General features: G+C 42.6%; 1 protein-coding gene across 3 annotated transcripts in view; it reads left to right on the forward strand.

The window, feature by feature from the left end:
• Positions 1 to 25,372, forward strand: part of LOC109984134 (E3 ubiquitin-protein ligase Midline-1-like) — a 63,441-nt gene that overhangs the window by 25,803 nt on the left and 12,266 nt on the right. For all 3 annotated transcript variants that reach the window (XM_065951959.1, XM_065951958.1, XM_029277396.2), the window contains 3 exons: positions 10,115 to 10,902; positions 20,416 to 20,511; positions 25,022 to 25,129. In XM_065951959.1, the coding sequence (XP_065808031.1) occupies positions 10,183 to 10,902; positions 20,416 to 20,511; positions 25,022 to 25,129 (924 nt within the window). In that variant the 5' untranslated portion in view covers positions 10,115 to 10,182. The remainder of the gene's footprint in view (positions 1 to 10,114; positions 10,903 to 20,415; positions 20,512 to 25,021; positions 25,130 to 25,372) is intronic.

Consider the following 25,372-nt stretch of genomic DNA (forward strand, 5'->3'; position numbering starts at 1 on the left):
CGACATCATCATGTTTTTTTGACATTCCTTCCATTCAGATCACGTCAAGTCTCACTTATGCAGAGAACAGTCATACTGCAAAAATGCCTCCCTTCAGAAGCATGTGTAATTGTAAGCATATTGCAAAGCTGACTGTTTGATGGGTGCTATGGCCTACAAGGTGGTCTACGTCCCAGGAACATTTCAGGCATGAGGTTTTTAAGTGGGAAAAGAACTCCCAGCTTACTCATTCCAACCCCGCTGAAACAAATACAAACTTATGAGAGCTGGACCGATAAATTAGCCAGCTGATAATATCAGCCAATATAAGCATTTCAAGCGATGGGTATCGGCTAATTTTATCGCAGATATGCACCGATATTACCAGATTTATTCGCCAGACAAAAAGTATTTCATTTGAGTTTCATTGTATTACACTAGTTGTTCTCTTTTACCATGTTTATATCCATCTATCTATCTATCTCTACAGATCTAACATTGATCCAATAAAGATATTGGCCAATATATCTTTATCAATTTTTTTCTCTCTCTAATGTCAGTATCGGCCCCAAAAATCCATATCGGTCGGGCCCTCGTCACTTCAAATCCTTACTTCCTCTTAATCTTAAAACATCTGCAACACTGTATCAACTTTCTGACATTTTATAGACTTAGTGATTGCTTTAATAACAGAAAAATTATCTGCAGATTTTTTTTTTAAATGACGAAAACTGCTCCCCTGGAAGTTTTCCTTTGCTTCAAGAAAGTAAGAAGCATTTGAGCTTCACGTCTTCAAGCAGAGCCAACACTGAATGCTTTAATTTATTCCACTACTGCTCTGTTCATACATGCATAAACTGGCCCCTGCGGACACTTTCATGCTGCAAACAATCCATTATCCAATCAGAGTTGCAACACTTTGGGGAATGCGCTTTATTTTAATCACTTTAATGTCTGCCAGGGGAATCCTAAACACATATTTCGAGGCGACATTTAAGCACTAAAGAAGAAGTGTGATCATGGAATAAAGGTGTTGACTCAATTTGAAGTGTCTTGAAATATGTCATCTCCCTTAAGGGTTAAAATGGATATACGGTATATTAGGGCCCGACCGATACGAATTTTTGGGGCCGATACCGATGTTGATATTGGGGAGGAAAAAAATCCAATACCGACATTTTTCCTGGTCTGTACATAGATAGATTGATAACAATGTACAGATTTATTGGGTTGATCCCTAAAATGCACATATCAAACACTTGTGGAAAAAATATATAATAAAGACAAGATGGTAACTGTTGTAATCCAGATAGTGCCCTCTGCTGGTGAAAGAGAACTGCTTGTGTAATACAATGAAGTTATATTGTGCAGATTTGCAATAAAATTAGCGATAATATTATCGGCTAGCCGATAAATAGGTCGGGCTCTAATTTATATATTTGAATGAAAGATTGAATTAAGGTATGTGAGCAAGGGATTGCCAAAATAGCTGCTATACCAAAAAGGAGAAGAGTAAAAGAGCAGTTTTCAGTGATGTGATTTCTACAATCATGGTGCTTTATTCGAGCCACAAAAAGCATTTTCCCACCTAATAATCTTGTCACAGTGGGTGTTTGTCAGTGTGTGTGTGTGTGTGTCTCTCCGCCCTGATGAAATATGCCCTTGACATCACCAGACTTGTTTTTGTCCTGTATAATCTCTGGCCCCCAAACATCACATCTAATTTCACATGCGCCACAATACCCGATCTGGGTCACACAAGCAGACAGACCCAGCCACACAAACACACACACACAGAAACCCACAATCACAAATGTCAGCCTTTATCATAATCGCTAATAGCCTCTGCATCCCGCACTTTGGCTAGCCAATCCGGTTAGGTGTGACTGACCGCTTCAGAACATGAAAGGCCCTGATTGGTCATGGCTAGTGTGGCAGGAAGCGGATTAGGGATCAACATGGCATGGTGTCTGGAATCAGACAAAGACGCTACGCGTGTGTGTGGCAACAGTTTGTGTTGTTAACTTGTTCACCAGGCAGAGAATGGTGCTGAACAGCTGACTGGAATTTGAGGAGGCAAGATGAGAAGGGAAGGATGCAAGGAGATGAGATAAATCTTATTCTGCTTTAAATCTGACATCTAAAGGATTTTTATCACCCGTCTAAAAGTGAAGTTTGCTTCATCTCCGGGTGTCTAATCCTCCACTCTCTCTTCCCTTTTCCCTAATTGGACTTACATCCGCTGCACCTGCAAGCTAGTTTATTCTGCATGATTTATCACGTAGCCAACTTCCTACAAGAAATGCCCGGGACAAATATTTAGAGAGCAAAAAAGTCTGTGGGAAAATGTTTTTGACTCTGCTCCACATGTCCCGGGGAGCATTCCTGGTTTTGTTCCTGCGCATGTGAATCAGATATATAATCCTGTTTGGTCAATAACATCTATTTGTAAATTAAACGTTGACCTTGGCACAGGAGGCACGACCCTGAAAAGACAACTTGTTCTCGCTGACTCCCTGAGGGGTCAGGGGTTAATCCGTCATCGTGTGCTACCAAAGCAGATTATGGTTCTTGTGAATCGGAAAATCCCATAAGCGGGACGGGGTGGTGGGGGTAAGGGGGGGGGATCTCTCAAAAAATTCTTCGACAGATCGAGGTAAACAAATGTTGAAGGTTTTGCATTTGCTCAAACGTAGAGAGGAGGACGTATTCAAGTGGAAGAGCTTTTATAGATTGCTAAATTGTCTTCAGAAAAAGGTTATAAATGGAGTACTGCTTCATTCTTTTGGCGTCAAAGTGAATTAAATAATTGTACCGGTATTTGCAACTGAACCAACCCAAACGTCAACAAAAAAAGCTCAACATGAAACCTTAAAGGCCGACTAGAATCAAGTTGTAACGGGACGTGTCACGTTGTGACAGATGCGACGTGTTTTAGTTGCCGTGGAAACACCAGATGCTACGTCAAAGACCGCTGCATAATGAAGAAAAAAAACCCATCATGTAAATTATACTTGTTAGCATTAGCTCGTCTTTCAACATATCCTCTTCCTCAGGTCGGTTTCGCCCAGTCGTCATGACTACGGTCAACTCCCGGTCGTTTTCACTGGGTGTTGGGGGGCGGGGGAGTAGCAGATTGAATCACTCCCATGATTCCCCGCCGGCTTCGACATCATTTTTTGCTTTTGTTTTGATTGAGAGCCCCCTGGTGGCGGATTTTACATAATGTGCCTTTAAATTGATGTATGCGTATCAACATTTAAGTCACAATGAGCCACTTTAGGACAAAATGCTCGAGCTGGAGCTCAAGGTATGTACAGAAAAAAACAGCATATAACAATAACTTTCCACATTTTCAAAAAGCACTCGCATAGCCACGCTGCAATGCATTCAGTGGAATGAAATAGTGCACGGCAGCGACATTGAACATTGCAATTCAATCATAGGAATATGAAAAGAGCACTACACAGCCACGGTGCATATACAATAGTCAGTAAGGCGACGAGTAAGAATCCAGTGAAAGTTTCTTGTCTTAACATTGTGTTTTGCGCTCCAAGCTCCTGTACCGTAAACCCTGGTATAGACAAGCATCATTTTCTGACTGCAGTCCTAAGTTGCTGTATGAGTAAAGCACACAATTACGCACAAAGTGTTCAAGAGTGCTGCACACCCGCATTACAATACGTCATTAAAATATTCAAAAAGCAACGCACAACCACACCAAGATATGTCACTGAAATATTGCACGAGCGCCGCACACCTTGTCTTACCTTTGTAATGTAAACAAGCTGATGAGGGCGATGGTAGCCGAAGCAGCCCGAGTTTGTGATGCTCACACACCTGTGGGCACTTCAGGTGTGCCAGTGTTGCTGCCTCCTAGTGGCACAACAACACACATGCTATTTTCTTTTTTTTAACACTGCTTATAAAGTTGTTCCTTTCTCTGCGCCATTCTTTGTAACACAATTAATTTTTCATTGAAGCACATCATCGTGATTATTGGCTGAATTTAGGCCCCGCCCACTTTCCATTTCAAAGGGTAAAACCAATGCTTTGGGCTGAATTCATGAAACAAGTTAGTATATTAATATATTTGATGATGCATATGTATAGGCCTAACTTAATGACCCATTCCACCAATTAAAGTCGAGGCAAATTCTCTTAAACCCCACATTGCCATTCCGAGATTTTCTAGCCAATGATGTTAAAGTTTGTCAGTGATAGGCAAACCATAGGAACGGGGCAAACTCCTTGCAATGTTTGCAAATTTGCTGTCGGATTTGCTAACCCTACCCTGCTTGTCAACAGGCAAGGCAGGAAACTGCTTGGGGCCCCAGGACCAGTAGGGGGTGCCCAGAGGGCTGACAAACTTCGGACCCAAGAAGCGACCCTAAATGTGCACATTTTTTTGCAACGACAGTAGGAAACCTCGCCAAGGGGGCCCCGTCTGATCAGATTCACTCTGGTTGACCTGCTGAGTGCTGGTGGGAGGGCCCCCAACGGACCCCAGAGTCGCCTCTGGATATGGCCTTTTAAATTTGTGCTTTTTTTTTTCCAGTCGGCTTGGTGACGAGAGAAGCACTGAAATGACCCTTACATTTTCACACCTGTAACGAACCAATCAAAACATTCAAAAAGAATTTTATCTCCCCGCATTGAGCATTATGAAAGAGAAAAATGGCCACCAGGTGTATACATGACGATGTTAGGGCGGTCGAGGCATTTGTCCAATCAGTCTCTGCCTTCCATTCAAGGTGACATATTTGAACATTTTTAAAGGTAATATGTCCAATTTCCTCTTTTAAGTCATGGTCATGTTTCTTTTTTGGGGGGGGGCTTATGGTAAATGTTAATATGGACATGTAGCTGTCAGATTCTCACCACAGACGGTTATTGGAGCCATTTTTAGACACTTTAAAGGCAGATATCATCATCGTGTTTACACTCTGTATCGGATGGTTTGCCCTCTTTCACTTACTTCCATCGTTTGAGTGTGTGTGTGTGTGTGTGTGTGGTTGCAATTTTTTTTGCCTCCTGTGAGTTCAGAAAGAATTGGAACAGCCCAGTCATACCGTCACACACACACACACACACACACACACACACACACACACACACACACACACACACACACACACACACACACACACACACACACACACACACACACACACACACACACACACACACACACACACACACACACACACACACACACACACACACACACACAGAGTGTATGCTGATTGTACGAGCCAGGTCAACGGGGATGACCTACTTCTCGGTTCTGCTCCGCGGACTGCCACAGCCGCTTACGTCAACTCACCGAGTGGAACCCTCCGCCCGCCCAAATGTGTTTTTAAAGGGGAGGGGGGGAGGCGGTTAAATAGCTTTTTGGCTGCGTATTCTAATCTTTTTCTGAGTGCTTTTTGTGTCACATCATTTACCAGGAGTGATCTGGCACCGGAATAGCTTACCCGCTGCCAGGGAGGAAGTCTTAACTTTTTTCAGCTCAATTTGTCAGACGACGATGGCTCAAGTTGAATATTCATTTTGATGAGATGCTTGGAAAAAAAAAAAAAAGAAGCGCAACAACAATTCCCTCCACCCCCGAAGGAGAGAATAAAGCAGACAATATGGAGATCGTAATGGCAAAACATCGGAAGAAAAAAACTCTGGCTAGAGCGCTTAATTTTATTAATTTTTTTAAAGATTATTAAAATAAAAGCAGCATTACGACTACGAGTGGCTTCATGTTTTATGGAAGCAGAGGGAGCCACACAACTCCGCTCCCAGTCTCTCCCATCGCCTGTGTGTCGTGCTCTTGTCGGATCACTTTTAAGAAAATGGAAAGAAAAAAGAACTGCTATGAAAATTTTAGCAGCTTAAAACTACGACGTTGGAAGGGGAGAGCCACCACAACGTCCTCGCCGTTAATGAATGATTTAGGAGAAGTGGAGCGCGGGCTAATGGGGGGGGAAGTCTGCCCAAAATGTAAACAGGAAGAGACATCTAGAGTTGGAAATTAAAAGTCCCAAAAAAGTTGTTTTTTTTTAGCCCACACATGATGACAAATCATGAGTGATTAAAAAGTTCAGTTCTTATAGAGTGTGTGGTGTGCAGTGGTGGTTCTCGAGTCTGGTGGGAGGTTTTCTACTGTCATTGCAAAAATGTGCATATTTTGAACCACACACTAACCGATTCAATCACCAACATCCAGAGTCTCGACTTTCAAAATATGTAATCTGGAGTGGTAAAAAACACAACTTAGAGTTAACATTTTGGTCCAACTCCATTCTTTGTCACTTGGATTGTGGTTTGGTCCTGGATTCATGACATCCATCTAACCCTAACGCTATAAAAGTCATTAAGAGTATCTTAAAAAAAAATAATTCTTTACTCAATCGGCCGCCAGTGCAGTGGAGACTTAAATGGGAGTCTTGCACAGAGGGTCCGGCTGGTGGAGTTTTGCACCAGGTGAAGTCGTGCCAGAGCAGGGACGGGGCTGAGGCAGGTGAAGAGTGAGTCGTGGAAAAAGGTCAAGCAGGGAGAGGATGAATGCATGAATTATTTCGTTCCGAAGTCTGCCGCTGATAGAAATGCTCTTATTTTAGCAGCGTGGCTCGGTTGGAAAAGAAACAGGAGTGTGTCGATTTGTTACCGTGGTGATGGGATTTGTAACTGAGGCTGGAGTGATGGGACGTGTAGTTCTTGACAGCGGTCAGACTGTGTTTTTTCGTTTTGTTTTTTTCCTGATTGACTAACTTATTGAATTTCATTTGGTTAAACAGAAGCATCAACAAAAAAATGTGGAAATATGAGGCAAAAATAGAAGAAATGTAAGGGAGATTGAAGTTGCAAACTTTATATATGCTTTAAATGATCGTTTCATGTGAGCTGTAGCTGTTGTATATTTCTGTAAAGGACACAAGGAGGGAAAATGAAACATGAAATGTGTCTCCCTGCTCGCATGCAGAAGCTGCAGGGAAAGTGGAGGATGCTCTCACCACTCATTCAGCCATGCATCGCCCCCTACTGGCCACGATCGGTACTGGCTATTTCAGATCACAAGCACAGAAGACGAGCTTTTTCTGACACAGGGGCAGCCCTCACAGACATGAGGTGTGATTACAGGAATAAAGCACAAATTCAACTCCATTTTTAGATAGATACCAATATCCTCTTCTATTTCTACTCTTCCTTCCCTCCCTCTTCTTCCTCCTAATGCCTGTCACCTCCCTGCACGGTTCAACAGTGTCACCTACGGTGCGCTGAGAGGCATTTCACCCTCTCTCCCCTCACCTGCCACTTTGGATTTGCGGGCCTGTGTGTGTATTTGGTCTTTGACAGAATACAGTGGATTTATCCGTTTCTGCGCCTGCAGGTTTTCCCCCTCCTGTCACGCAGCAACCTGTCAGAGCTCCGTCAATGTCGAACTTTTCTTGGCTCCGACGTTCCGACTTCTCATGTCTGTACTTTTCTGTGCTTATGTAAAACGCTGTCTGCCGTTTGCAAGATTTGGCTCGAAGCTTTGGACAGAGATTATAAAATGTCCTTGGAGGAGGAAATCTGCTTAATTTATTCACCGTCACTTCCTGTGTACATTGCTAAATGCACATAAATGCTTAAAACACATTTTCTTCATCTCTTGTATATGATGTATATCCTTGAAATTCCCTTGTATCTCTAAAAATGCTTGACCATGGTTTAAAGTCTAGTTTGGGAGCACAATCCTTAACTCTATTATCACAGAGTCGAAACCTCAGTACCTATATATCGCCAGAAAAGCCCCCAAAACATCCTGATTCAGCGTCAACACTTCCATCCAGAATCAGCCCCCACTTCACAGAGCATCTCTGGAAATATAAACACCTCGGGGAGGCTGTTTGGAGCCGCGTGGGAATGTGAATCGACGTGTGTGTAAATGTGGGACCCTGAGGATTTGTCCTGTTTACAGTGCCGCCAAACAAGCGTGCTGACTCACTTCCATCTCCCCTTCTCAGTTCCTACACTTGTGCTTTTCCCTCTTTTATCCCCCAATTTTCACTTCTTTTAAAAAATCTGGCTTTTCCTCTCCTTCCTTTTTTTGTATACAAAAAAAAAAATCAAAGCTGCTCCACTCACATCGGTTTCTTCGTCAAGTATTTGTTTTGTGCAGCTCATCTGGGCTGCAAATGAAGACTTTCCGACCTCGTTGGAAGGGAAACCTTGCAGAAAAGTGGCAATTACAAAAAGGTGGAGGGATATTGTGAGTAGAGCCTGACCGATTTATCGGCCTGCCGATAATATCGGCCGATATGAGCATATCCAGTGACTATCGGTATCGGCTAATTTTATCGCAGATATTACTAGATTTATTCACCAGTCAAATTTGAGTTTCATTGTATTAAACTAGCAGTTCTATTTCACCAGCAGAGGGCACTCTATGGATTATAACAAGCATCATCACTCTCCAGAGTGTCAAGCGGTGATGAACGTACATGCGCAGTTACTTTCCTGTTGAGTAACCTTGTGAATGTAATTACACATCTTTTCCAATCAAGCATTTGATTACCACATTTGAAGGATTAACAGAATAAATGTGTATATCTACGTTTATTTATATTTATCTCTACAGAGCGTAGAAATGTCTAAGAAAGATATCGGCCAATATATCGGTATAATTTTTTCTCTTTCCCTACTATCGGTACCGAAGCCAAAAATCCTGTATCGGTCGGGCCCTAACTGTGAGTGTGGTGAAGTCCACTTGGATGCACAAAGCCTGTAAGCGCAGTGAACAGTGACATCTGCTGCAGAATCCACTCTGTAGTGTTTTCAGTGTCCGCATTTGCTGCTTTAAAAATGCAATGCATTTCACAAGAAGTTTTATCTGATGGACTGTTAAGGCGTCATTTGATGTTATTAAATCTTCATATCTTTGATTTTTTTTGTTGTTTTGCCGTCTAAAATAATCTTGTTTTATTCCTTCGGGTGTTGTTTGCACGTCTCTTATCAGTTTCCCTTTCTTTGCATCTGCACTGATTTTCCCACAACTTTCCCTTTTCCCTGAAGTGTTTGTTTTAGTTCCATCTAATCTTCAAGCCACAAAGTCTCCTGACTCGTTTTTTATTCGCAGCCCTCTGGCTACGTTCATAAATCAAGAAGGAACACAGACAAACAGAAGTTGCACGCCAGCACAAAAAAGAAAAGTTCACTTTTGGATTTGGAGACAACATGAAATAATCAAGATCCTGGAGACAGACACTGTTTTTAAAGATATTTGTGCTACAGTGAAGCATCCACATATGGTTGATTCATTCATTGATTTTGAGAATCCAAAAGGACAATTGGTGGAATCTTTATGTGGTTTGGTGTGATTGTGAGTATTTCCACACTAACGATGGCCATGGCTGTCCTTCATTTCGATATCTGACCTGGCACTTTGCATTGTGGGAAACAGTACGCAAGGAAGACTGGTCTGATGGATCCTGTAAAAAAAAATTTGGGGGTATTTTTTGAGTATGAATTTGTTCACATACTGCTTTTTTCATAAATCGAGCAGCTGTGGCTCAGTTGGTAGAGGCGGTCGTCCCTCAACTGTAAGTTAGGGGGTTCGATCCCCAGCTCCTGCAGCCACGAGTCCTTGGGCAAGACACTTAACCCCAAATTTCTCCCGCTGCATCGTCTGAAATTAGCGATCGCTGATTGGATGCAGCAGCCATTACTGGAGAGTAAAGTGCAGATTTTCTGTATGCATATTTGTGTTTGTGTTGCATATTCCATAGAAAATAAGACATGGAAGATCGCCATTAGATTTGTTTGCCATTGTTGGACATATCAGTTTTGGTACTTTGCATATTGAAAGTTGGTTCTTTCATCTTTCTCTCTATATTAATATACACTAAACATATGCTTGTTCGTTTTCTTTGTTGCTTTTAAATAGCTACATGCCCAGTGATAGGGAACTTTTTTAAGGATTTTGTCGGTCAAGCCTTTTAGAGAATGGCAGAGTGCTAAGTGCTGGACTCTATAAGTCCACTCAATGGTCTGCTCCATTGAGCCCTTCTGAGAAAGCAGTGAGGAGTAAGCCGTTTCACACCATTTAATCACAAATCCCTCTGCTTTCTTTCATCTTCCTCTGTCTCCCGCCCTGCAGACAGCTGAGCGGCTCTTCTGGATTTCGCTGACGCTGCGCCCGGTCCCGCCTGGCCTCCTCTGAGCAGGATGGAAACTCTGGAGTCAGAGCTGACCTGCCCAATCTGCCTGGAGCTCTTTGAAGACCCGCTGCTGCTCCCCTGCGCCCACAGCCTGTGCTTCGGCTGCGCCCACCGCATCCTCATCTCCCACTGCGCTACCAACGAGCCCGTTCAGAGTATCGGCGCCTTCCAGTGCCCCACCTGCAGATATGTCATTTCCTTGAGTCCTGAGCGCGGACTAGAAGGACTAAAGAGAAACGTGACCCTGCAGAACATTATCGACAGAGTCCAGAGGGCCTCATCTTCCGCCGGGCTGCCTCTACCGCTGCCCGCGCCCCTCAGCGGGCCCAACTCTCCCAGCGAGGAAGGGAGCAACAGACTGGCGCTGGTCCCAGTCAGCGCCGCCATGTCCAGCCCGGGGACGCCCCCCGAGCCGATCCAGTGCCAGTTCTGCGAGCAGGACCCGCCGCAGGACGCCGTGAAAACGTGCGTGACGTGCGAGGTGTCGTACTGCGAAGAGTGCCTCAGGGCGACGCACCCCAACAAGAAGCCGTTCACGGGGCACCGGCTCATCGAGCCCATGCCGGACTCCCACCTCAGGGGGCTCCAGTGTCTGGAGCACGACGAGGAGAAGGTGAACATGTACTGTGTCACCGACGACCAGCTCATCTGCTCACTGTGCAAGCTGGTCGGGAGGCACAGGGACCACCAGGTGGCAGCACTGAGTGACCGCTATGAAAAACTCAAGGTAAGCAAAGAAGTACATCTTTTAAATCTGCTTTTTTTGGGGGGGAATAAATTGCTATTTTTGAGCGATTTTGCCTTTTAGCTCTGGTAAAATATGTCATGCATTCAACCTTTAAAGGATGCTACATCAAGGTTGTAGCGTCCCTACATTATTATCCTTACACATACAGTATAATGAATATAAAATTTAATTTTATGCTCCTCTGCAGAATGAAATCGCCTATTACCTTTACCCAGGTATCTACATCAATTATCAACTGAGATTTTCATCATCTCCTGCTGAATTATTATCTCTCCTGAATAATTACGCAATTAGCATAATCGCTACTTCACGCCAGTGTGCCGGGAGGGTATTCAGAGCGTGCGCACACACACAGCCAATACAGGGAGTGCCATTAGTGACGAGGTATGGAGTCTTCACTGAGGTTGCAGGTTAACAAGCGCCGATTGCCTGCTGGGTGTAGGTGTGCTTAATTGAGCATGGCTATTAGAGCATGCTGCTAATGGCCAGAGAAGCAGCATGCGTGTGTGTGTGTGTGTGTGTGTGTGCATGGATGTGTTAGCGTGTTCCTGTTGGAGCGTTTGCAGATGGAAATGGGTCTCAGAAAGTCCACGGGATACTGTTCTTCCAGTAATCTGATAATCTTCCCCAGAATCATCGCAGCACTTGTCTTAAAGGGACAGTAAATTCTTTTTTAGAGTTGCACTTTTGCAAAGTTTGAGGGCTTGCAACAAAATGGGCAAAGACACGATGCCATGCGATACAATGAGATAAGATATATGATGTGATATGTCTCTGTTATTGAACAGCTTCGATTTGGCGAGAACTCAGCCTTTAAAAGTTAGCAGACACGTGCTATAAATTACGGTGTGACCGATATGATTTTTTTGGGGGGGGGCCGATACTGATATATCGGCCGATATCTTACTTAGATTTATGTTTGATCTGTCGATATGGATCTACACGTTTATTCTGTTGATCCCTCAAATGCAGTCATCAAACACTTGTTAAAAAGATTGATGATGCTTGTTTTAGTCCATATAGCACCCTCTGCTGGTGAAAGAGAGGGACTCTGCAGATCGAATGGAGTTTGGTAGTTCGTTCCCGGCTCCATCCCTTTTATCATCGCAGCTGAAGAGAGCATCTGTACCTCCTTATCTTTGCGTGTGTTTCAGCAAATTTAAGCAGAGAGAGCGAGAGAGAGAGAGAGGAATAACAATTAACAAGGAAACTACAGGTCAGTGCATCATCTGATTATCATGCTATCTGTTTCTCCCCTCCATTCATCCGTTCGGAGAATAAAAACAGGTCAGTGCACATGAAAGTCATCATACGGGAAAATTATCAGAGACACACAGAAAAACAAGCAGAAGCCGTTTTCATTCCACACAGATATATGTTCAAAAGCACGTTAGCCTTTCTTTATCTCACACTCTAAAAAACACACTCAGCATCTGGGTTGTGTACTTTGCATACAGTACATATGATGTAATCCATGAAGTCAAACTTCATAAGCATTAAAGGTTGCATGAGAGGGTCCCACATGCCCAGTGAACGGGCCCTTCCCAGGATAGGATTTAAATCAACGTATTCGTTCAGTTAGCGCTAGCCTCCTGGCTAAAATTAGCTCCCTCTGCCCGGCTCCCACCAGCCTTTGATTCTGACTGAAACAAGTTGGTTAACAACTTCTTGTTGGGTCCCTCTATTTCCTCTTCTTTCTTTTCTGACATGCTAACTTTGTGCAGGTCCTGCACACTTACGTCGGTAACATTACCGAAAAAGAAAAGTCCATCCTCTCCGTCTTCTGCCTGCTCCAACTTTTCAGAAAATGTGTGCGAAAACAGGGCTTTTGGAGATTTTCCTCTTTGTGACATCACAAAGGGCTGTAACCCCTCCCCCTGGTGGGTGACACTCCCACAGCTGGGTGTTTGTTCTGTCCTCTGAGTCTGCCTTCTCACTTTAAACAATAGGGCATGGAGCGAGAAAGCCCAGGCCACATCCCCTTCCAGAGAGGGGGCGTGGTCTAACACAGCTCATTTACATATTTAAAGGTACAGACACAGAAACATCCTGTTCTGAGCAGGGCTGAAATAGAGGGGTTTATAGACATGATCAAATACAGGATCAGAGTGGATTTAGAACAAGAAACTTCACACACATGTTTTGAGGAGCTCTGAGACTTATTTACACGGGTTGAAGAGGAGGAGAATATGTGACCTTTAAGGCGCGAATGAAACTGGCTGATGACTTTTTTTAAGGTAAATATACTGCCACGGGGTAGGTGACAGCCCTAAGGAGCTCTCTAGGACAAGAAAGCTTGGCGACAGCGTTTCCATTGCAAACTGCTAATTGCTAAAAGCAAAATGCAGTACCTGGATATTTTAAGATGTTCATGTATTTCTGAAATGAGACATTTTTAAGTCAAATAAACAGCCTTACAAGCATGAATGATGCATTACTGTACGACAATTTTGCTTTTCAGCACTTAAAAAGTTTTAAACACGTTTCCCAAAGTTGAACAGCTGTATGTAGGGCCCTTCACAGCATGCGTCCTTCCAGAAGCACACTTTAAACCCTGTTTAAACTTTAACCACACAGTTGGCAGATTACAAAACGGTACCATGAATTATTTCGTCTGGTCCCGACTAAGAGAGCTGTCATGATATGTTGGTGCTTTTCGGTGAGGCGTCACATCAGAGGGATGTTTGCAAAGGCAGAGAACAGCCACAGTTTAGCTTTATTAGTGAAATTATGGGTTCAGTACTGTGTGCGTAATTGTCAAAATGAATACGGAATGAATAAATCATGAGCCGCCGTCTGTCAATGCTAGAAACAGTTTGCACAGATGGAAAACAACGCATGTTCACTGCTGCATAACTCCTGAGCATGCTGTCTTTTTTCTCTCTCTCTCTTTCTGAAAACACGCTAACTTATGCACGCTTGTCTGCACACACACGCACAACAGACCTCCTACCTGCCCTCAGACCTTGCTATAATCCCAAGAAGGACTCAGACAACCTCTCCTTCATCAGACAAAAGACAACAAATTGGGCCATTTTTTGCTCAAAGTTAGAGGGGATTTGATCAAGTTTTCATCCTAGCCAGCTGGCACATGACCCGAGTTTAATACAAAACACTGGTTAACACCTTGTTAGCCTGGAGCTGACCTCCATAGAATCTAGACATTTGAAAAAAATACTGGAATGTTACATTGAACTGCTTGGATTTGAAGCATATGGGAGTAACTTTTAAGCTATTTTGCAATGCTTTGGCGGCCCCTGTGGAAAGAGATGTTACCACATGAGGGGTGAACTTCTTTGGCCTTTAGCTCATGGATGTATTTGCAACCGCGTAACGGTAACTATGGAGAAACTTTAAGCACCGTTCATGTACACTGCATTGCTTCAAAAAAGTGATTATGGTGATTCCATCAAAAAATTGGAAGATTCCCAAGAAATGTTATTATTTAAACACAATAACCAAAACAAGATTGAAACATATGTTTTCAAGACGTGAGCTAAGCAAGACTCATTTTTGTTTTTTTTAAACCAGGCTGTAAACATGTTCATTTCTGGAGTAAAAACTTGCTTTTTTCAATAGGTGTGTATGTGATTTCCAGTGCTTCTGCAGCTAGCCTCTAGTGGACACTTGCACTTCATTTTTCAACACCAGAGGTTGCTGATTGGTTGTCAGGCAGTCGCTAACTGGTCAAACCACTATGAACATAACCTGTACTCAGGTTTAGGTAACCAGAAAAGGACGGTAATATCAGAATATTACCATCCATGCTAACGTGGCTACTCCCGCTGTGGTCTGTTTAGCTTTAGCAGAGCCTCTATCGAAACCAAGAGACACACAAACAATGCTCACATCTCCACTGTTTTTCTCTCACTGCCTGACTTGTTTTGCTGCATCTTGTGTATAAGTGGTGCTTTAAATACTTCTCAGCCTGAGGCTAACTTCTGCTTCAAGTGGAAAGCTGCGTTCTGTGCACGTCAGTTCACTTAACCTTAATTCAGGAAACAGTCTTCTTCTTCTTTTTTAATCTCTCAAAAACACACGAGGGGAAAGCATGCAAACACCCATTTTGACAGAAAACTTGACAGAAAATCAAATATTCAAACTTAATGTCATATTTTTTCACATTTAGATTAAGAAAAATGACATGTATGCTTTGAAAGAGAGGAGTTCAAGCTTTGAGAGGCAAATTTTTTCCAACAAGGGACACTGTCGGGAATACAATAAGGTCTCCATCGCAGCTAATTACAACTGAAAAACAAGCCGAGTGCCTTGCAATATTTATGCAGAACACTTTTGATTTTTAATTCATAAAGACAGAAACTTTAGGAGAACAGCTCAGGCACGGAAGCGTTTGCCCTGTAAGCCAAATGCTAACAACTTAAAGTACTTGAGATGTTACAGATGGTACTTTTCTTCCACTTTTTTTACACAGATATGAGCCTGACAACGTCAAAAGTATTTTGGTTGTATTTTCCGGACCATTTCATGCCTATCATTTTGCCCTGATCTGCTGGAATTTTGAGATATCCCCACTCGGCGCAGGGAGAGGGAGAGGGAAAAAAAAAAAATCAAATATCAGATGATTGGAATTGGTTCCTTTTTTCAGCAGCTGCCGTGGTGTGTCTGATAAGAGCCATGGAGGTTATTGTGGGAACACCCATCCTTTTTGGGGAGATAAAATTACCCCCGTCACAGGAAATTGACTGAGAAGGCGGCTGGAAATAGCTTTTAAAGTCCTTGGCTGTGGGTCTGCGGAGAAAGAACCTTGAAGATAAAAGACGGGAGCTGCTGTGTGTGTGTGTGTGTGTGTGTGTGTGTGTGTGTGTGTGTGTGTGTGTGTGTGTGTGTGCTGCTTCAAATCATAGGTTTTTTGTTGTGTTCATGTGGTAATCCATTTTGGTTTAATCAGCTGTCCTAGTGTTGAAACATACCATGGCTGTCAAGTGCCCACATGCACGATAAAACATGAACAGACACAAAACATAACATCACTGATAAGCACCATATTTACCTTTTTGTCCTCCAGCCGCCTGTCTCATTCATCTTTTACATCGCACAACAACACACTCTTCCCTAAACTTACTTCCTTAATATAGTCATGGCTATTATGTTGACAACGTCCCACCTTTAAAATCCAACCTTGACTTTCACAAACTTCCTGATAAATGAGTCATTAAAGAGCAATAGCAGCTAAAAACAAAAGCATGGTAGTTTGTCTGTTTAAGGTCTCACATTGCTGCAGTGATCTAGAAGTGATGGATAAAGCACCCAGAGGCAAAAGCGCATACAAGCAGGGGCGTGTCCAGACAGGGGGTGGCCAGGGGTGGCATGGGCCCCCCTCAAAATCTTATTGGCCACCCCAATTGCCAGTGATGGGAATTGCGTTAAAATCTACTATTTAGGCTGTGTGGCAACAGGCAGCTCATTGTTTTTCAGTGTGCAGATGTTTGTTTGCAGTTTTTTAAACACTTTAAATTGTTACTTTTGACATACATATTGTTAAGCTTAGAAGATTTATACATGCCATTCTCCTGTGTTACTTAAACATCTATGTGATTAGTGCAGACAGAAGGGTTCAATAAATGATCTTGATTATGTGCACAGAAACTTCAGGCTACCCCTGCACAAGTTAGTGTCCCAGTTGGGCCAACCCCTGACCAAAAAGTCTAGACATGCCCCTGCATATAAGGCCCTGTAATCCAAAATGGAAACAGGCCTGAGAAAATGCAATAAATTAGCATCTCTGATTAAGTTTCTGCAGAAGAAAACACAAATTTAGGGCCTTTAAGACGGCCATTCTAGCTGAGAAAACACAATAAGAGAAATGAGAAATCGCAACATGGTGCCCCTTCAGTGAAAAAAAAGGTGATTCAGTTCCATCTTGACAGACCTACATGGTGTAAAATGGAAAGCACACAGATGCCCCCCTCTGTATCGAGCTGATAACCATTTTTTAGGTGTCCTGCCCCTGGCACTCAGAGAGCTTAAGTATGCCTCTGCTTGGATATGTCATGACCAGTGACTGTATAAAAGGAAGAACAATCACCTCCTCACTGTAGGAAAGTGAAGCCAAAATAGTACTGCCATCTTGTGGTAGTGATTTGATTATACGCCAGAGTGTGTACAGTAAGGAAGTACCGACTCCCTAATTTCAATAGCACAGTTAGTGAACACTCATATATTGAAGTCCACTACTTTCCCAGACCCAATGTTGGATGTCTGCTTTGTAGAATATAGTTAGCTATCATCATTTTGGAAGTTTTCTAAAGTTCTGAATGTTTCCCAGTCTTTAAAAGATTGCCTGCTGCCTCAAACAAAGATGTAGTTCTTTTCAGTTGAAGTCAATAACATTCATTATCCGAGATCTTACAGTGTATTGTGCGGCACTCTGTCTGCTCTCTTCCCTTCTGTACCGTGTGTTCCTTTCGCTCGGGGGGCCTTCTGCTCTCTGAATCAAACGCAAACACAATCACAAACTCTCCATCCTTTCCCAATTTTCTCCAGTACAATGCTCCTTCCTTGCTTACTTTCATTTTTTATCTGCTCTCTGTTGCGGTTTGCTTGCGAGTCTTGTGTTAGTTCTTCTGCAGAAGTCGTCTGTGTTTCTCTCAGAGTGACACAAACATGTTGCATCCAATTTACAGAGGACAATGAACGTAGAAAAATGGACGTCAGGCAAACATTGCTGACTTAAAACCATATTCAAAGGAAAATTATAAAGTTGACTGTGTTGAGTAAAGTGTTGAGGATTCCTGAGAACACAATCCTGCTCTGTGTCACAGTAAAAGTAGAAAAAGACGTTGCTTCCAGAAAAAGTTCTCTGTCTCTATCTGGGTTTGAAAGTGTCTGTGTGTGTGTGTCTGTAGATGTGTGATCCCCTTTCAGTAGATAATCTGCATTTCTTTTGGTCATACCCTTCAGCCGCAAATCCCATGCTCGTGTGATACGCAGATGACAATGAGGTTTACATTGATCGTACAAAAAACACTGGAAAGTGACACATTGTGGGATTTAGATCTATTTAGCTCAGATTTTTAATCCAAGAGGAAGCCAAGGAAGATATAGATACACATGTATTGTGTTGATCCCTTAAATGAAGTTATCAAACACTACTCCACTGGAAAGTAACTGTGCATGTACGTGCATCACAGCTTGACGCTGTGATAATAAGTGACAATGCTAGTTGTTATAGCCCACTCTGCTGGCGACAGACAGAAAGGAAACTGCACGTGTAATACAATGACACTGATGTTTTATATTTGACTGGTGATTAAATCTAGTAATATTTTTGCAATAAAATTAGCTGGCGATAGTCACTTGATATGCTAATATCGGCCGAAATTAATGTACAGAGGCCACACCTCCAAGCGGCTGGCCTAGGTCAGAATCCGACCTGCATGTCATTCCCCCACTCTCTCTCTCCTCGATTTCTGTCCACTCTATCCAGGGTCCTATCTATAAATAAAGGCAAAAAGCCCCCCAAAAAGTACCACAAAAATGATAGTACCCAAGTATATGTATTGACACGTACTTAGCCAAGCTACTTGCAAGTCGACACTCTTAATCTGAATGCATTGGCTTACTATATATCTGAAAACTCATCAAATCAACATGGCTCAGCTTAGTGGGTCCAGAGGGGGGGTGGGGGGGGGCTTGGGAAAAACTGCAGATAAACAAGCAGGATGATTGACAGACGCTCAACTTGACAGGAAGGCAGGAAGTACAGCTCAGATAGATTTACTCTGGGTGGCAACATAGATTCTGCAGATGAGGTTTAACCCCTTTGTGTCCGACTTTGAACACACACACACACACACACACACACACACACACACACACACACACACACACACACACACACACACACACACACACACACACACACACACACACACACACACACACACACACACACACACACACACACACAGGCATCGAGACAGACAGCTTGATTTTTTTTAAATCCCAAGGATGCGGTTATGTTGTTCCCTTAAGTACATGTCCCAGACTTTTTAATGTACGGAAGATTGTGTGCGCGCATGCAGAAATGTTAAGTTTGCTTTGGACTTGTCGTCTCCTTTGTACTCACAAATGTTTTTAAGTATTCATGCGTGCTCGTTGCTGCACGTGCACATGATACAACTGCTGCTGCAGACTTATTGCAAGACTCGTGTTCTCCTTATCGTTCTTGAAGAGTTTATTTTTATCCCTGTGCATTAAGTGATGCATTCCTGTCAGCAGAGACCTTTATACATCATGCTTTCTCTTTTGTGTGTCATGGCCGTATTAAGGCCATCCATTAAGCCCCTGGTGTCATGAAAGAGCGCACACACAAAAACGCACAAATCCCACCATCTTTATGCGACTGTATACTGTCACTGTTTATTCAATATTCCCTCCATTTTAATCCTCCGTGAAGCATCAGAAACTGGATTTGTTTACAGTGCTGTTAAAGCAATTTTTAAGGTGCAGTGATTTGTAGGCTAGCATTCTAACCCTTACCCTAGCTTGTTGACTTTTTTCTTTAAAGTTGAGAAATGTGCTTTTATTTCAAGGCTATACCTGTAAAAAAAAAAAAAGAAAAGAAAATGCTCCCTCATCCTTGACGCTCCATTGCACCTTCACACCATTTCCAAGATGTGTAAAAAAAAGCGTTAGCATTTGCCGAGTCAGGGCTTTAAATTCAGCCGGAAAAAAACTGTTTTGAACGGGACAGTGGAGACGTAGCATCAGAGGAGCTTAAGCATGCTCTGTTTGGCAATTATATGACGGTCTTGGAAGTAGAGGAGACAGCTTGTGACTGGGCGGATATAAAAGAGTGAAAAAAATGGGGGAAAAGGGGGAGGGAAAAGAGAGAGAGAAAAAAAAAAAGAGGCAGGGAGGGGACAGAGCTGACGTCCTGTCACCTGTTTGCCGGTTCGTTAGCCGAAAGCGCTGCTGCCGCTGCTGCTGCTGCTGCCTCTACTGCGTGCTCTCATAGGGGGAAAAGCTTTTGAAGCCTAATTTGACGCTTGGCCGAGTTTGCGCATGGCTTGGTGCTCAGCGGAGTGGCTGTCCCAGTCACATCCTCTCCGAGAGTAGGATACTCGTTCGGAAGCGCAAAGACCGGGCAGGATGAGGAGGCAGTACAGGGATGAGGGGTATCACCCACGCTCAGAGGTACTTCGACCGTAAATGCACGATACAAAAAACTCACGGGGGAGTCTTTTTGCAGGATAAGAAGAAGTTGCTTTTCTTTGCAGGATTTTGATAAATGTTGTGGGGAATTTATCTTCTTGAACGCTTCTGCTTTGCAACTTTTTTCTTAGTAATGTAGCGCCTCAGGTTGTCTTCTTTTGTGCGTTTAAGCAGAGGAACTAAAGGGCGGGAAACTCTCTTGCATTTTTATCTGTTTTTCAAAAAGCAGCTCAACCCTTCTCGTCTTGCTTCTTGTCCAATCTACTTTCTCACTCTCTCTCTTTCTCTCCTGTTTTGTATTATTTTTGGCTACAGCAAGCCCTGGACTCCAACCTGACCAACTTGATCAAGAGGAACAATGAGCTGGAGTCGCTCATGGGGAAACTAATACAGACATGTCAACATGTAGAGGTGAGTCGCCCCAACGCTCCTCTGAGGTCAGCACTGGCCTATACTGTATATCACATCAGAAATGATTATGTTGTTCTGCTTTGGTAAACATAGACTGCAAAGACAAGACCTTTGATTTATGTGTTTTCACTTAGCCTTATGGCATGGCAGTACATGTACACATACAAACTCTAGTTGATTACTTAATTTTTCTGCAATTAGCTTAGCATGTAGCTACATTTAGCTAAAGTTTTAGCTAAACTAACACAAAATGAACTACACTATATTTGTTTCCCTCAAATTTATTTGGAAATAAAAGATTCTGTGAGATATTTTTTGAGTGTTTTTTGTAACACAACCAAATGTTTTTAGGGAATAAATGCTTCAATTTCTGAAATTGTCTATAGGAATTTTTTCTAGTAAAAAAAAAAAAAAAAAATGTCAAAGCTGTATTTGTATTCATTTGATGTCTGATTTAGTTGTAATTGTGAATTAGCAGGCAGAGTTGAAAATGCTTGGGCTAAAGGAAAAGCTAACCTGCTTCTGTAAACATCTGTTAGCTTTAGCCTGATTTATTCAACTTTTAACGCCATGCACAAGCTCAGAATTTGTTTTAAACCTTCACAAAAATGTTTTTTTTTTCTGTAGAAACTGGCACATTTCTTTTTGCAAATTACTTGACATCTGTTTACATCTGCTATGTTTTTAATCAGAATGATAACCGTGTGAGCGTCTGCTGTGTGTATGTGTGTGTGTGTGTGTGTCAGCTGAGGGCGATTCTGCGCTAAGCCTGCCCGTTCATGTAGCGCCCGCCACACTAAGAAGCTTTAAATAAAGCAATGCCACAGGGTTAAAAGGCTGCAGAATCTTGCTTTAGAAAATAATGGATAGCAGCCTCTCTGCCCTGGCAAAGATTTTTCTTTTTCCTTTCTCGCTAAAGTGCGGTGTGTGCATATTTTTGTGACGCCAGCACGCAAAGATGTTTGCTACTAGCTTAGCTGGAGGGGGAAATTCTGATGATGCAGGAATTTTCGAATAAGAAAAAAGCCCCCAATCTGATTGGATCCTTTTGATAAATCATCGATGCACGAAAAAAGAGAGCAAAGAGTCCACTTTAGAAATCAGAAATAAATAAATGATGGATATTTGAGAAAAGGTGCCCGACTTCTTTCTCCTTCAGTGCGTCATGGTCACAACTTTACATTGTAAAAAAAAACAGACATGCGTGTGCAGCTGCCTATGAAAGGCGTGAAAGTGAGAGCTCTTTAAAAAAAAAAAAAAAAAAAAAAAAGCACTACACCGGCGGCTTTTTTATGAATATTTCAAATCAGATTAATCTACTCTGGAGCTTTAATGGAGATGGCAGCTGGGACATTCAGAAACATTTGAAACTACCAGAAGTTTTAGAAGAAAATGTCTGCATACTTTATATAAACTTCCAAGATCTCGTTTCTGATGAATGCAAAGTGGCATCGACGGCAGCCTCAGGTAACCTTGTGACGATGCATTTTAACCCACAGCTTCCGCTAATGCCCGGGGTGGTTAATGGGGGGGCGTAAAAAAAGGAGGCTACTGCACGCTAACATCCAGTCCCCCCTCCCCCTGGAAACACTCGCTTTAATGTGGTTGAACTGTGCCAACAATTTAATGCGATTAAACACACACCACATAATGTCATCGGCAAGCTAACAGGATCAAGATGCTGTAATTGCAAGAGTCCTTTCTTTTGCATGCTGGGCTGGTAGTTGGTTTACTTACAATATGCAATAAGGATAATGGTTCTAAACAATAAGGAAAATCGCAGGTTTTGCCGGACATAGATGATTCTTCCTGCAACAGAAGAAAGACAATTTTTTTTATTGCTGTCCAAATAGGCATGATGTCACCGAGTGTATCAGGCTTGCAAAGTTATCGTCAACTCCCCTGCAGAAAGTTCTGCATCTCTGAGGATTGAGTCATTTCTGTATGCATGTGTGTGTGTGTATTTTGCTGTGTTGAATGAGTCACTTAATGTCCCTGCCAGGGTACAATCTGTCATTCTGATCACAGGCTCCAGAGGCCTCTGCCCACAGTCATTAAGATGTTCCACATCTTCCCATGCCTGATGTACCCTAGTCACAATCTCTCTGTGTTGTGGTAGTGTAACCATCACACGTTTGAGATTGACCGTCCGTAACATCATTAGAACATTCTGGCTACAATTTCAAAAAGACGTTTCTCACCAGAATGCTTCAATTTTGGAGGCGTTGTGACATTAATGTGAGCAGAAGTCATTCGTCTGTCTTCTCTATTGCGAGGTTGTGGGCGGTTTTTCAGGTCAGATGAGCAATATTTCAGACCGAGACCTTTAGCCGTGTCGAGTTTTTGGTGTTTATAGCCACGAAATGTCAGCGAAAGCAAATCAGAGCCTCATGGGAAAGTAAACAACAACGGCAGCCAAGACCAGAAAACCTCAAACTTACATTACTGTTCTGTTTTTTTAAGTTAATCTACGGTTGGAAACAATTCCTGACCCAATGGTGCATTACAAGCATAGCAGACAAAGCTAACAATCTGCAGGATATCAACAAATCTGACTACCCAAAACATGTATTCAATATGCAGGGGTGTGTCCAGATTGGTGGCATTGGCCTCCCTTGAAATCTGATTGGCCACCCCAAGTGCCAGCCCAAAATCCAAATGATTGGGACTTTTTAACACTCGTTATTCAGAGAAGCTTCTACCCCAAATTCCCACTGTTTACACCTCTATAATTAAGCTAGCTGGTGCACAAACATGCCACAAAGCTATCATGTGATAAAAGTTTTTCACAAGGTAAGCAGTTGGATCTCTGTGGGATTTTCACATGGATGTCAAAGGAGCTAATTAGCATTGCTGAAAAGACAGATACAGCCGTGAGCTACAAGACGTAATCCAGGTGGTGAATTGTGTCTGTTGGCAACACATCGCCCAAATGAGGGCAAGAGGGTTTTGTAGGACGGTATGTTATGGTCTGTGAGGAAGTCCTTTCCAGCCATGGCTCTGGGGGGCTAGAGTTAATTATTCTCTGTGATGTCATGAATAAAACACCTGTCGACATGTGTGTTTGTGTGTATTACTGTAATAAGTGTGCAATCTCTTGTTGGCTTTGGCTACACTCAGCAGACTCTCCCTTTCATTGCTCCCTGTGCTACCGCTCTGCCGCAGCAAGAAAACACTTTACAAGGTGCTGAAAGGGCCACTAGGAAATGACCACAATGAGGAATTACACATTATGTAAGTGCCTGCAGGATCATAATTGGAACTGAACAACTTTTATAGTTGGTTCAGACTGCAAAGCGTCCAACTGGAAGGAGAGTCGAATACATTGGAGAGTTCGATTGGCACTGGATGCCATTTTTTCCTCTAAAGACCCTCATGGCAGAACTATTCAGAGTGTAATCAAGGGTATTTTCCCATACACCCTCCAGATAAATTAAAACATTCTTCTCAGGTTTAATTCTCAGCAGTGGGTTTGAGCCAAGCAGATGTTTGATCTTAGCCACAAAAGTTTTAAATGAAGTTAGAAAAGCCCTGGTCCCAGTTGTGACACAAGCTAACACAAGCTACTATTTCAACTCGCACCATTACGTGTTTCCAGTACTTCAGAAAAATGTATTTTGCCTACAAGTTACCAAACAGAACATATCATGAAATCTATTGCATTAGCGCCTTGAAACACATGTTACCATCTAGTATTTGCTGTACGTTAGCTAGGTTTTGTCTTCTGAAGTTTGTGACATTAAGATTAGAATAAGTGGCTAAATAGCCAACTATAGAAGCTGCTTGAATCAAAAGTTTACTTCAGTGGCTCAACAACCGCAACTAAAGAAGCTACTTGAACCTAGCTTGAAGCTAACACATTAGCATTAAGAATATGTCTCTACTTAAGATGGTTGTACTTTCTTCAATGTACCTTTCAATGTGAATTTAACATTCAAATCGGAAAATTTTACCCTTATTTTAGAAAGTTATTTGGTGGGAGATGGGCAAAATGCAAAAAATAGAGTACTAATCAGTGCAACAGGCAGATTTCTCAAAATGGTAGCCACAGATTGAATGCTACTACTTAGCTGCTACCAAAATCACTCCCTCTTTTAGTCATTCTGTAATCCCTACAGAGATAAGATATGGTCTAACAAGAGTAGATTTTACATACATATCTTAAGTGCAACACGTTTCACCCCAAGAATTCAGGGGTCAGGGATATTTTCTGACAGAGCCCTTAAGTCTTGTTCTTAACCATATTTCAGAGTGTCATTTCTTATTTCTAACAGCCAAAGGGCTTCCTGCTTATTTTACTTGTCAGTCAACACTCAAGCCAGCAGGAGGCAAAGTGCCTGAATATGCCTCATCTTCCTCAAGTGTCAGCCTCTGACAGGAAGGACGGCTGATGGATGAAAATGACATCCTGTCCCTCTTTAACATACACCCACGCATGTCCTTCACCCCTAGCATTCATCCATCTCTTTGAACATACTGTATCTCACACTCTCTTTGAATTGGTTCTCAGGTGAACGCATCCCGCCAGGAGGGCAAGCTCGTCGAGGAGTGTGATCTCCTGATTGAAATCATTCAGCAGAGGAGGCAGATCATTGGCAGCAAGATCAAAGAGGGGAAGGTGAGTTGAACACTCAGAGGGGCGAGGAGCATGACAGGAGATACCATTTATTCCTTCCACTTTTTTTTTTAACACCCATCTTTCTCTCAAGATCCCTTTGCTTCAACATACCCCGAGAACATTCAGATTTATACTTTCTGTTAGGCCTTGCCTAGTAGTACCAATGGAAGCCACTTTTACCCTTTTTGTTCTTCCACAACAATCATCACAATGAACTTTCTTCATTGATGCTAAATGCTAGTT

The sequence above is a fragment of the Labrus bergylta genome, chromosome 24 (assembly GCF_963930695.1).
Source record: "Labrus bergylta chromosome 24, fLabBer1.1, whole genome shotgun sequence".
Taxonomy (NCBI): Eukaryota; Metazoa; Chordata; class Actinopteri; order Labriformes; family Labridae; genus Labrus; species Labrus bergylta.